The sequence below is a fragment of the Prionailurus bengalensis genome, chromosome E4 (assembly GCF_016509475.1).
Source record: "Prionailurus bengalensis isolate Pbe53 chromosome E4, Fcat_Pben_1.1_paternal_pri, whole genome shotgun sequence".
Taxonomy (NCBI): Eukaryota; Metazoa; Chordata; class Mammalia; order Carnivora; family Felidae; genus Prionailurus; species Prionailurus bengalensis.
This window is the reverse complement of record NC_057360.1, coordinates 40,297,261-40,310,962: the sequence shown is the minus strand read 5'-3', so window position 1 is coordinate 40,310,962 and position 13,702 is coordinate 40,297,261. Positions and strand designations below refer to the sequence as shown.

General features: G+C 45.2%; 1 protein-coding gene across 2 annotated transcripts in view; it reads right to left on the bottom strand.

The window, feature by feature from the left end:
* Positions 1-1,277: 1,277 nt before the first annotated feature.
* Positions 1,278-13,702, bottom strand: part of IPO9 (importin 9) — a 57,197-nt gene continuing 44,772 nt past the window's right edge. For both annotated transcript variants that reach the window (XM_043568849.1, XM_043568850.1), the window contains exons 15-24: positions 12,817-13,043; positions 10,386-10,534; positions 9,737-9,865; positions 8,740-9,015; positions 8,072-8,238; positions 7,319-7,452; positions 6,530-6,652; positions 5,989-6,093; positions 5,698-5,774; positions 1,278-5,251 (exon numbers count right to left, since the gene is read on the bottom strand). In XM_043568849.1, the coding sequence (XP_043424784.1) occupies positions 5,141-5,251; positions 5,698-5,774; positions 5,989-6,093; positions 6,530-6,652; positions 7,319-7,452; positions 8,072-8,238; positions 8,740-9,015; positions 9,737-9,865; positions 10,386-10,534; positions 12,817-13,043 (1,498 nt within the window). In that variant the 3' untranslated portion in view covers positions 1,278-5,140. The remainder of the gene's footprint in view (positions 5,252-5,697; positions 5,775-5,988; positions 6,094-6,529; positions 6,653-7,318; positions 7,453-8,071; positions 8,239-8,739; positions 9,016-9,736; positions 9,866-10,385; positions 10,535-12,816; positions 13,044-13,702) is intronic.

The window sequence follows — 13,702 nt, the reverse complement described above, 5'->3', positions numbered from 1 at the left end:
CCATCTGAAGTGCTTCAATTAAGACATCTTGAATTCTAACTACAACTCTGAGGTGGGTATTAGTTCTCCATTTTACAAATATGGGAACCACGGATCGCAGGGGATGTCACCCCAGCTCCCTCCTTACCTTCTAACTATGTAATCATGCCACATCAGAATAACTCAAGACTTGAAGGGACTTCCTAGGCCTTCTAGTCAGGTCAGGCCAGCACATCTGCTACAAAATCACGTGTACCATATAAGTCTAACAGACCCAGTGTAATTGGCAATTTTAGGAGAATGGTTAATGCCACCCTATTTTCACCTACTCAAAACAAGCCCCTCCCAAAACAAAACAAACAACGTGAGGGTCCTTGTTAGAAGGCTAAGGTTGAACTTGTACTAATCCATCAGAGAAAGGTAAATATTTACAAATGGTGGAATTTTATTAGGAATTACTTTTCGCTGCTTTGCTACCCAAGTCCTGACAAAGCGTGGTGAAGGTCTAGTCTAAGCCCCAGCCAGCTGTCATTTTTGGGAAGACCTTTCCCTCTCCACCGTCAGGCCCTCTAGACCCACCCTTGTCAACTTTTCACAGTCTGACCTCTTCCACTCCAACCCCCTCTCTGGTTACCGCCGAGTCCAGGCTCTTGGTTCTCTCACCTGTACTTTGCCTCCAGCCTCCCCTTTTAGTCCTGTCCGGACAGACATCAGTATGCTTTCTAAAATGCAAACCTGGAGGCACCTGGGTGGCTCAGTAGGTTGAGCGTCCAACTTAGGCTCAGGTCATGAGCTCAAGGTTCACAAGTTGAAGCCCTGCATTGAGTTCTGTGCTGACAGCTCAGAGCCTGGAGCCTGCCTCAGATTGTCTTCCTCTCTCTCTCTGCCCCTCCCCAGCTCACTTGCACTCTCTCAAAAAGAAACATAGAAAAAAAAATAAAAAATAAAAATAAACAAAATGCAAACCTGATTGTGTAACTTCTCTGCCTAAAATTCTTGAGTGGTCTCCCATTCCCTGAAGGGGGGGAAGGCCTATAGGATCCTCCACCATCTGGCTCTCACTTTTCCTTCCTGCTTATTTCTGGCCAAGAGTCCTGTGAACTATAAATTCCAATCTTTTAACCTGCATATAAGCTGTGAAAATGCAATCCTATTCCATGATGGGTCTCTTCTTAATGATCTTTTCTCTAGAGTGTCCTACCCCACCCTCGTCTGCCTGGCAAACGCATAGGGGAGGCAAGACAGAGTACTGGCAAAAAGTGCAATCCACTTGGATCAGAATCACACACTTTGCTATGTGACTTTCGGCAGGTAGCATTTAATATCTCTGTGCCTTGGTTTCATCAGTCTGTAGATGGGATAAACAAAATTATGCACTTTGTAAAGTTATTAGATGGTCTACACGAGATAATCCAACACTTTGGAACAGTCACTGGCATTTAGTGAGTGGTCCTGAAATCTCAGCAGTTGTTAGCCACCTTGCAGGTCAAGGGTCACCTTCTCCACGCAACTCTGACTTCTCCCACTTACCATTAACCATCCCCTTTTTTTTCTGTATCGGGGATTGACCCCAGTATTTCTTCCTCTCATGGTACTCCCCACATTCGTTGCGCTATTTCTGACCCCCTACTAGACTAGCTTCTTGAGGGAAGGGGCCAAGCCTCTCCAGCATCTACCATTGGCCTTGCATGTAATAGAAATTTAATATTTACTGAACAGAACAAACATAATAGTAGCCAGAATTTGGCTTTGAGTTTATGATCTACTCATTGGCCATAGGTCTGCCAGGCTGGGGTGAGAAGTAGATCTTTCACTGGACAACCCTTTCATTTTCCAAAGCAGTGTCCTGTTTTCCCTGAGTCTTCTCAGCTCCTTCAAGTTTCTTCCCCCTTGACACAGCTTAGGTCCTCCAGTTCTTGGTTTTTGTCTTGCAGATGGGCTCGCCTTCTGTCAGGGAGCCTCCTGCTGGAGCACCATAATGGAACAGAGCACTCTAGGATTGCTGACAGGCACAGAAGACTGAAATGATCTTACACAATGTGTGTCTACTAACCCAGCCAGAACTACACTAGAGTTTAGTGAAGACACGCCAACAGTTCAACATAATAAACACTTGTTACTGGCACGCAGAATCGTTAACAAGAGTACAGTACTCTGTAATCCTCAACTTTCTTCATACTCATTAATCTGAGTTTTGAAACAACCTTACCTTTCAATTCTGCCCATTTTTTACAGGTTATGGACATATTTGTTTGAATCCTAAATTGTCATCCTTCCCAGGGGTTTCCTGTTATCTAAAAATCTGATCAGCATCTGTCTCCTATCTAGTAGGGTTTCTTTTGGGCCTCAGATCCTCTTTTGGAATGGGTAAGGCATAAAAAAACTCCCTCATCTGTCATTAATATCAAAGGAGGGGCCAAGGACAGAGCCCTGGGGCACAGCACAAGCCATTCCACAACACGCCAATTTGCAGTCTGAGAGTTGGTGGCCAGTTACCAACTGGTCTATCTCCCTAATGCTTTGATTTTACCATGTCCAGATTTTATCTAATCTGTTAAAATCAGACTATGGGGCTAGTTTTGCATCACTTGTTCTGAATTCACAACTAATATCTATTAAGCCCTATATTAAGCACGAATTACAACATTCCTATTTATTGGCTTGAGTCATCTAATAGTCCCTGATCAATAGCACACTTCCAATGGGCACTTGTGAAAACCAGTTTCCTTCAGTTCTTGGACTTTCACCTTCTGTCTTCTGGTATTTCTTCCATTTTCCTTTCAGTTCTTTCCACTAAGAGCTCAACACAGTCTTGGGAAAGCCCGTGGTGTCCTAGCGGTTACTCACCAGGGTCAGGAGACCTGGAGAATTTGAGAGCAGCTCAGCACTCTTATTATTCCCTTGTTTATCTTATCTTGAACTTCAATTCTTTCTAACCAGTTGGCCCTGACCTTTTCAGACTGAAGCCGGTTCTTTGGCCAAAAACACAGGAGACCAAAAGGAGCTAGAGTTCAACTTTTTGTCAATACTCCTGGACTCAAGCAGATTTTTTCTTCTCGCGGACCCTGGATGTAGTTTCTGAACTCTTTTCCTCACAGACAGAATGGGAATATTATCTACTGTGTACCTGCTATAAAGGTTAAATGGGATAATTGAAATGCTGTGGGAGCAGGAAGTGCCTGCACACCAAAGGGTCCAAGACCCTCTGCTCTTAACTGACAACAGTATGTTTGTTGATTGGGGGTGGCCCCTCAGGTGATCCTACGACCCTTTCCCTTCAGAACTCAAGTTTTCCAGTCCTCCCCTAAAACTAGCGAGAGAGCAGCAAGAGAGGACCCTTGTCAAGAGACCATTTTTGGCACGAGATAGGCTCTTTTTGTCATTAGTGGGCCCAGGAGGGGTCTATATCTTTCTCAGTCTATGTGTGAAAGCCCCAAGCCTTCCCAAACTCAGCAGTCCAATGCCACTGGCATGAGACCATTCTTTTGTGCCACAATCAGGGGTTGATTTGGCCCTGTGGAACCTTCAGCACTGAAACTAACTGGCACTGCCTTGAGATCAATAACCACGGAGTGAGTTTCTAAGGCTCAGAATGGTTTTCCTGAGCACCAATTAGCCAGACTTCCATCATTTCCCCAATATGAGCAACTTCCCCAACTCAAGGGAGAGAAATCACAGGGGCAGTTATTAGTCTCAGAACCTGGCTGGCAGACCAGGCTGTGCACAGGCCCTCAGACTTTTCAAAGAGAGTGACGTTAACAGACACTTTTCCTGACTCAGTCAGATGTGGGAGTTGTACACCAGGGACACCTAGTGGTGTGAAATCACTATTGGCTACAAAATCCTTAGGCTTCCAATTACAGTCCTGTACAGTAAATGCCCCAAGTGGGGACCTTTCCTTGAGAACAGAGACTTGATCACCAGTCTAGAGAAACCTTCTGTAGTGGCTGAAACTGGGGCAGTAGGTGTCGGCATTATAAAAAAAAAGGGGAATGCTGGGCTTTACCTTCCTCCCCTTCACTGGTTATCATTCACTTTTTGAACCCACAATGACTGCATTTCCCAATTAAGGGACTTCCCTTAAAAATATTTGATTGGATGATACCAGTTCTCTAAGAATCATCTTGGGCTAGCTTAGCTAGAACACACTCAGGTGTCTGCATGGCTCCGCCTAATCTTTTCCCCCTTATTTTTATTTTCCTTCTAAAAGGAACAGAAGGCAGAGGTGCCGGGACACCTTATACCATGTGGACTGAATTCATTTGTAAAGATTACTTTACTCTCCTAGAAAAATACACATTGCAAATTTGAGGGCTACAACTTAACCACTTTAGAGGATTCCTGAGGGAGAGGGGGTAACCTTTGAATATCAGAGTGTGTGGTGATGTGTTGGGGAGGAATATTAAATACAGTTGGGTCAGGTGGACTTTAAAAAAAATGTTTTTCCCATTTTTTTTTTTTTCTAAAAAAAGGAAAAACAAATTGCCATCTCTCTGGCTGATGTTGTGTGTGCGTGTATACATAGGAATAGCTCGGGGGGAGGGGCTGTGTCATGCAATGAGGCAAAAACAAGAGGACTTCCTGTGACAGGGGAGCCTTAGTGTTGTAGGAGGGAGACAAGGAGAGGTCACTGGAGAGGGGTCAGAATGTAGCTGCTGCCTCTCATTCCTATGGAAAACCCAGAGCATCTGTGGTAGAGAGCAGAAAGCATTATCATCTCTCAAGGGTATTCCTATCTGAACATAGCAGATGTCCTATGAAAGTAAACAGGTCTGTTTTAGAATGTACATGGTCATGACTCCCTGTGCTCCTGAGGTGGGGCAAAATAATCCATGAACACGTAATCCTTCTGGGCACTATGTTTCTGGAGTGGCCGGCAGAGGACTCTAGGAACAGAGGTGGGGGCACGGTCGGGGAGAAAAAGGTTCTAGAGATGGAGTATCTTCAGGGGGACTTTGAGAAATGTCCTTTGTTCCAGTATTCCTAAGTGACAGCACTGGTGACCTTGGTCTGAATTGTCAGTGTCACTCTGCAAAGGCCAAGGGCCAAGAGTCAGGAGGCCACTCTAGGTTGAAAAGAAAGTACATCTCAAGGCCAGTTAAGGGCTGCAAAATGGTTTGTGGCTGGGCCAGGAAGAGCAGAGTTGGAAAGTCTCCCTTTCTTAGATGCCAATGGTCTGCAGAACCCGCCTCTCGTTGTCATTAAGGTGGCCTGAGAACATGACGTAGCAGGGCTGCTGAGCAAACTGGCAGAGGAAGTCCGTGAGATAGGCCTGCAGAGAAGAAAAAAGAGTGGCCTTACTGCAGGTTCTCAGGCTTACCATCCGTAAGGGGCGAGAACTATCGGCGGTATAGGAAGCACTGGCTGTCAGACAACTGCCAGCACCCTGAGGGATGGCTTTCTACATTTCTGGATCTAGTTCAGGCTCAACCCAGAGACTCAAGTCCATAAAGAAACAAAATTTTCCCAATAGATCTCATATTTCCACCCGAGGACCTTCACAACATAGCTGGGTTTTAAGAAGCCGGACTGCAACACTGGTAGGTATAAAATACTAAGGTGCAAAGTCCCAGACCACCCGGAGCCTCTGACTACTCGGCAAGACAGGAACTTTCTGCCCTGAGGCTGGGAACTATGAATGGGTTGGAGCCCATATTCCTGTTTCTGGCTTGAGACCGTGTCACTTGCAAGACATCTATCTTCTCTGGACATTCTCACCTGCAGATCAATCTGATAGAGAGGATCCTTAAGGGCATCAGGGTCATCTTCCTCATCATCCTCGTAGTAATCCTCCTCTGTTAGACACAGCCAACACAGAGAGGGGTCAGGGCAGAGGCCGACTGGGCCCCAAGCGGGCAGGCATCACCACACGGCTGAGGTAGAAGGGCTAAAAAAGCCCACGGACCATCCCTTGTGGGCCCACCTCTCCCCTTTCTTTGGTATCCCATTCTTGGTCCCGGTGCACAGAAAAGGTATTTAGCATGGCTGTCCTCTCCTCAGACTGCTTACCATATTTACTTGTAGCGAGAATGTCAGATAAGAGTTGGCCAGCTAAACCATCCTCTTCCTCCTCTTCATCCTCCTCCTGGTCCTCCCACATATCATTGGAGTCATCTACTTGGAGATGAAAAGCAGCTGGAGCATATACTCACAGATTTTCCCTTCCCAAATGTAAACAGGCCAGAATAGGAGGGTCCTGAGGGTTTCTGCAACGTGGCCTGTGGCCAAGCCCTCCCAATGAGCTTGAGTGGAAGAAACGAGGGTGTTCTGGTGGGTACATAAAAGGATGAAAAGCTCTTGAGAAAAACCAAACAGGAAGGGCTACGCGGCTTGCCTCCTGGCTGCCTCCCACCCCAGCCTCTGAAGAGACTTCACAAGGTAGACCCGAAGAGCAGCTCTTCACGTGCACAGCAATGTTAGCCACGTGGCAGGCATGCTTAAATAAACATTAAAAAACCCCTCAGTGCCTCAGTAAGCCAAATTGATAATCTGAATATCATGACTTGATCTGGCAGGCTTAAAAGTTGCTTGGAATAAGGGCCTGGTGCACCTTGACCCCACTCTGCAGGGGTGGCCTGGCGTGCGGCGTTGGCCTCCATGACATTGGAAAGCTCATTGATGATCAGCTTCAAGATCTTGACCAGTAAAGGAATGTTTGTCCAGCGCTCAGGGTCTGGAAAGGAAAGGGAAGGCTTCTAGGCAGGCTGTCAGTGGGCTCACTTCTGGCAGTGCCTCCTGTCCTGCAGTGCTCCTCACCAGACACAGTTCACCATCCCTCAGCCTTTCCACCGTCCCAGACTATATCCAGCCACCAGAGAATGATTTAAAGTTAAATAACTTCATTCTGCTTGGTGTCATAAGAGTGGAGAAGTTAGGACAGCTAAGAGAGTTCAAGAATTAAAGGAGATACGTTTTTGCTGGTGATAAAGCTTGGACGCTAAGTGACTGTACAGAGCACAGTACTCTAGTCCCCATGACTCGCAGTTTGAGAAACAGCACGGGTGATTATAAAGCTACAGTTGAAGAGGGCAGCTTTGCATTCGCTGCCTACACATCGGTGAAAGCAACCCAATAACAAAGACATGCTGAAAATGGGTATTAGAGCCCCCAAATGAAGCTGGGGAGCCTTGGTACCCGAGATGGCTTTTGGCAGTTTTCAGCCACAGGAAGGAAGCATGTGTTCCGATCCTTTGTGTACCTGCAGTTTTCTGTTTCTTTTTTATCAAACCCGTCACTAACGACTGTGTTTCAAAAATCTAGATGATAGTACCTCCATGCCTTCCACCCCACACATCCTTAGCCCCCAGGGAGGGTACTGGAGGGCAGCAGCGTCACCCACTTTTGGCTGACTTAGAGCGGGTGCGGATGCCCTCATCCATGCTGTAGATCTCCTCTCCCTTCACGCGGATATCCTGTAGCCGCTTGTCATCTGCATTGATGCCATGCTGGAGCAGTTTACACAGTGCCACAGAGCTGGCAAGAAGAGCCAAAAAGGGTCGATCAGCCACCCATCTAGAGTTTACTCCAAGGAGATAAGCAATTATGCCGTAAGACTCTCTCTTTGATGGTGAGCATTCTGTTCACGACGAATCAGGAGAGATAAGACAGCTCAGCTGAAAGGGGGATTTAGTGCTCATGAGGATGGCCTCGTGAGAGCTTCTGAACTTCTTGGAACAAAGCTGGGGCGGGCACAGATCACAAGGGCTGGCCACACTGAAAGGTGCAATGGGGTGATGAGAACCACTGGGAGGTGAGTCTAGGATAGGAAGTTAGCAAGCCAAGATTAGAAGGCTTAGGTTTATAAAGGAGAGTAAGCCACTAGCAGTATTTGGCTGGGTGAAGTCTGTGGCAGAGGAGGATCTCTGGCCGGCAATGAGGAGGAAAAAAAAAAAAACGTGCTATGTGTGTTGACTGTGTTTTGGGAGTTTCAAGATGGCAGCTCTTCAAAGACCTGGATTAGCAATAAAGAAATAGAGGAAAAAAGGAATACAAGGGGCAGCTTGCTCTATTGAACAAAAATCATTGGAACAAGTCAGGGAAAGAAGAAATACAAGGAGAGGCAGAATGCCCAGAGAAGAAAGAGGGGCCCTACCTGACTTTGCCCTCATACTGTCCATAGAACAGATGCTGTCGACTCGTCCACTCAGCCATCACAAACTCCAGGGCAGGTTTGCCAGTAGGTCCTGGGAGGCTGCACAGGAACTCCAAGAGGGGTTCCAGCTGAGTGTGCACCAGATGAGCGAACACCATGATCAGAGACTAGGAAGTAACAAGAAGGACATCTGCTTCAAGGAAAACAATTTCAGAGATTTAGGAGATGAGAAGGAGTGGGCCGGCCAGTTGAGAAATAGAGAACATGGAGATTTCCTTGTCGGGATTTCTTGGGCCAGAATAGATTTTACTTAACTGTTCTACAAAGACAGTAAGACAGAGTAAAATAACTCAGGACCGGGGCACCTGCGTGGCTCAGTCATTAAGCATCCGACTTTGGCTCAGGTCATGATCTTCTGGTTCGTGACTTCGAGCCCCGCATCAGGCTCTGTGCTGACAGCTGGGGACCTGGAGCCAGCCTCAGCTTCTGTGTCTACCTCTCTCTCTGCCCCTCCCCGCCTCATGCCCTGTCTTTCTCTCTCTCTCTCTCTCTCTCTCTCTCTCTCTCTCTCTCTCTCTCTCAAACAAACAAAACCTCAGGACCTGTATACTGATTTCCACTTCGACCGCCTGGGGTTGGGGAAAGCCCAGCTCCCCATATCGTCTTACCTGCATGACACTGAGCGTCTCTGCCTGCTGCATCTTACTGAGGATGGCACGAAGAATCTGATCCAGATTCTCCCCCAGCTCCCGCCCTGCCTTGGAGATGAGGGTGGAGACGAGGCGACCCACAAAGGCGGCAGTGAACTCTGAGGTGCGGGGGTCCAGGAGCTGGCTCACCACTTGCATCACGTACCACAGCCCGTTGTGGCCCTGCTCGTCATGCCACTGGGCCACCTGCTCCAGTGTCACTGACACATAAGCCCGCAAGCACTCTCCACCATTCTGGGGAGACAAAGACCGCAAACAACATTAGCAACTGGGAACAGATGCCAGGAGGCCCACAGTCTGCATGGGCAGATGTTACTTAGGGGCCTATGCCACATAAGAGTGACGAGCCCACAGGGTTTGTGGTGGGCACATACCACTGGAGTCGGGACTTTACTGTTACAGACATAGCCATGCACTATATGGTCCTCGCTTCACCTCATCAGCTCCCTCGAAAAAGCACACTTCTTTCTGATCACAAGAGATAATGACCAAACAAACCAAGTTTTAACCACAAAGGTCTACCTCTGGTACTGGAAAAACATGTCTAAGATGCAGCAGTGATTAGGGGTACTACAGATATTTATGGGAATAAAGACAGACCTATATGAACCACTGTTTACCTAGATATTTTCAAAGGGCTATTACTTTGCTCACTTTAATTCTGAAAAGACTTTTGTATGGCTCCAGGTCTATATGTCTGTAATCTTGTCCACCGTAGCAATACCCAGATATAGATGGGTAGAATGTCTGGCATCCATACTTTGAAGATTACAATACATCCCAAAGCAGAGCGTGTTTGGCTTCCACAGTCTGGACCCTTCCTGGGTGCCCTTGTTAAATATGGATTTAAGAGACCTAGATCTCAAAAGCGTGAGACCGTGTCAGCTTTCTCAGCCTGCTATAAGCCCATGGCTGGGAGCTATCTTTCCTCTTCTAGTCACCAAGGCTCAGATACCTGCATGGTGGCGTTGTCATCTGTGTGAAGGGTGCACTGTGCCACAGCAGGGAAAGCTTGGCAGATGAGTAGCTGGGAAAGGGGAGGCTTTGTATTCCGTACTACCGTGGTCAGGATATCAATGGCAGTCTGAAGAATGGGAGAGAAAAAAGAATTAGAACTGCCTCTAGGGTGGGGCTCGGCAGTGCCCTACAACTAAGATCTTTATTGCACGGATACAACACAGCAACCCAGAGAAAGCTCATTAATTTTCATTAATGAAAGTTTCTGAAAGAAAGGAGTAATTAGATAGTAGATAGTGCTCTCAGCTTCCTCCTGATAGCTCATAACTTGCTTAGATATGGGGGTGGGCAGTATACGGCAGCAGAATGGATAGCCCAGCGACGTACTTAGTGGTGCTGTGTAATAATGGCACTCCGTTCAATTCACTGAGGACAAGTAAAGAACAAGAAGGGACATTTTCTTAAAGCCTCAAGAACCACCCGTTGTCCTTGTGGGCAAAGTAGCCCAGGAAGATCACCCTATGAATCTCTTATGCAATTGGTTTCCCGTCAGCGAGGTGGGATCTACAGGTGGTATTTGTACAGCATGTGCACATTCTTCTTCTTCTACCTCCACCCACACCGGTACTGGCCTTGGAACCACTTACCGCACACAGCCCTGCAGGGATCTTGTCTGCTGGGGCCTGCATTATGCTCACTAGAGTAGGAATCAGCCTCATCTGCATTGGGCCCTGACAGGCTTCAATCTGAGACAGCTCCTTGAAGATATCCTGAGCCAGCGAGGCGACGACAGGATCTGAAGTGGATAAGGCAACACAGAATCCCCCCCACCCAATGGTCTGCATGTGCTTCTGGCTTAATGATACCTATTATTTGGCTCTAACCTAAGTTAACAACTTCTGCTTTGCTTACATATTACATATCCGGGACCTAGTGAGGCCATATGAATAACCTGAAAGGACAGGAGAGATGCTAAGTCTCTAAGAGCTAGAATATGCATGATTTCATTAAGTCAGGGACTAGTCAGTAACAGCTACTCCTAAAACAAAATTTGGCTTTTTTTCTGGGCCAACTCTTTTTTTTTTTTTTTAAGTTCCAAATTTTTATTTAAATTCTAGTTAGTTAACCTGTAGTGTGATATTGGTTTCAGGAGTAGAATTTAGTGATTCATCACTTCCATTCAGCACCCAGTGCTCATCACAACAAGTGTCCTCTTTAATATCCATCACCCATCTAGCCCATCCCCCACCCACCTCTCTCTATCAACCCTCAGTTTGTTCTCTATCATTATCAGTCTGTTATGGTTTGCTTCCCTCACTCTCTCTCTTTTTTTCCTCTTCCCATATGTTCATCTGTTGGGTTCCTAAATTCCAATTCTGGGGCAAATCTTTAATGTCTTTATTCTTGCCTGGATTGATTATGAAACCGAATGCTTAAGGAAAAGAGAAACTCTCCGATTACTTTGTTAAGAAGACACGAAAGTTTCAAAAACTGCCAAAACACTGATTGTCAGGTTCTCACATGTTGAAGGGGAACCATATGCATCTCTTACGGGGGTAGTCATGATAGAAAAAAGAACTCCCAACGCATTTCCAAGGCCAAAGGTAAAACCCTCAGAAAGCAGAGCCTTGTGAAGAAACAAAACTTTAGCGTGATCTATTTCACCCATGTAAGAAAAATCTCCTGTATCTAGCATGAAAAAATAGAAAAGTGTGCAGTGCACTAAGATACGTGTTAAAAGATCACTGCAGCATTGTTTTAGGAAAAAGTTGGGAACAACTTAGATGTCTATTAACAGAATGGGCACATAAATACGATACAGCCATTTATGGAATATTATGTGATGGTTGAAAAGAATGAGATATATCTAAGAGTGCAACGTGAAAACCTCTCCAGGACACATTTTAGGCGAAAAAGAGAATCAAATAAGATATTTCGTATAATATCGTATTATATAACCTCTATCCCTGTATCCTCTGTTTCACTACTGGTGCTACTTCTACAAAAACAAATATAGTCAATATTTTTTTGACAATAAAACATTATACAGGTAAAGTGTGTGTTAATACACACTCACTACAGAAAAACTTAAAATGCACTAAAGTATTCAAGGAAAGAAAACACTTGGAATTTCCCCCACCTAGAGAGAACTACTGTTAACATTTTGATGTAGTTTTTTTCTGGTCTTTTTTCTATATACGTAGCTACAAATTAATCCTTGTCTAAAACAAACCCCAAACTTGGGATTATAGTCTATGCAGTTTGGAAAACCATCTGTTCTTTTATTATACTGTGAGCACTTTCCCATGGCTGAGAAGTATGATTTTTAGAGGCTGTACAGTATTCTACTTTATGGATATAATAAAGGTAATTAATCTTTTTTATTAGTTCTAGATTTTTGCTACTATAAAAGCCTTGTGATGAACATTGCGGTTCATAAACCTGTGTATCTACTTCTTCAGTACCTCACTTTGTACATTATAGTTCTAGACCTCTTAGGAAGATTTTGATTTAGTTGCTCAATTTCCTACTTGCTTAAGTTCTGAGTTATATCACTTGCTATTTAACCCTTTACCCATCATCTTTTATCCCCAGTTCTTACTGTAGTTAAGAGTTACAAGAATAGGTATCCTACCTTTTAAAAACATGTTTATTTATTTTTGTGAGACAGACTAAGTGAGGGAGGGAGGGAGAGAGGAAGGGAGAGAAGGAGTGCGGGAGAGGGGGAAGAAGAGAGGAGGGAGAGAGAGAGACAGAGAGAAAGAGAGAAAATCCTAAGCAGTCTCCACGTTGTCAGCGTAGAGCCTGATGTGGGGCTCGAACCCACCAACTGCGAGATTATGACTGTAGCCGAAATCGAGAGTTGGATGCTTAACCGACTGAGCCACCCAGGCACCCCAGCATTCTACTTTTTAGTGCTCCTGTAGCTACAGCACAGCTCTCCTCTTTGCTAAGTGAAAGCCAGTCTTTATTTAGATGCCTAAGACCATCAGACCCAGGGAAAATTTGCACTTAAATTCACCAGCCACCACCACCTTTTCTTGGTGTCCCTTATAACACATGGTCTTGGTGGCATACCGTTACTGTACTTTAGGAAAATGGCGATGGTGAACGGACAGATTTTGCTTTCCATGCTTGCTGTGAATTCTGGGTCTACTGTACAAACGATGCATAGGGTCTCCATCACCAGGTTGAGGACCTCTGAGCTGAACTGGGCTGCTAGGTGAATTAAGCCATCCAGGATACTGGGGAGGAAGGGTTGAAGCACGTGGGTACTCTCCGAGACTTTCAGTTGATCACAATAACTAGAGAGGGAGAAAGAGAGAGAGACAGAGAGAGAGAGAGAAAAGCAAGAATTACTCACAAGTGGATCCCTCAATTCCTGGTTTTTCCAATTGTTATCACATGTTACAGCATTTTTACGTGTAGCTTTATGAAGCTACTTGTAGAGTTAGTTTTTACATCTTTCTGTGGCATAGTTTGTAAATATCAGCACCACCATCTCTATGCTAATTTATTTCTGCTTTGGTTTTTGCTATTTCTTTTAAACTTTCATCCCTCTCTCACTGTCATGTATGTTATTATATCCAAATTATTAAGATGTTAATGCCTTGTAATTCCTTAGATTACTGCTTTAATCACATCCTTCAGATTCTGATATATAGTCCTGGTATTTTTCTTACACACACATATATATATACACACACATTCTTATATATATATATGCACACACATACATATATACATATAAATAAAACTTACATATATATATAAGTTTTATTTATTTTTGAGAAAGAGGAAAAGAGAGAGAGAATGAGTGGAGGAGGGGCAGAGAGAGAGGGGGACAGGATCTGAAGCAGGCTCTGTGCTGACAGCAGATAGCCTGATGTGGGGCTCAAAGTCACAAACCATGAGATCATGACCTGAGCTGAAGTCAGGCGCTCAACTGACTGAGCTATCCAGG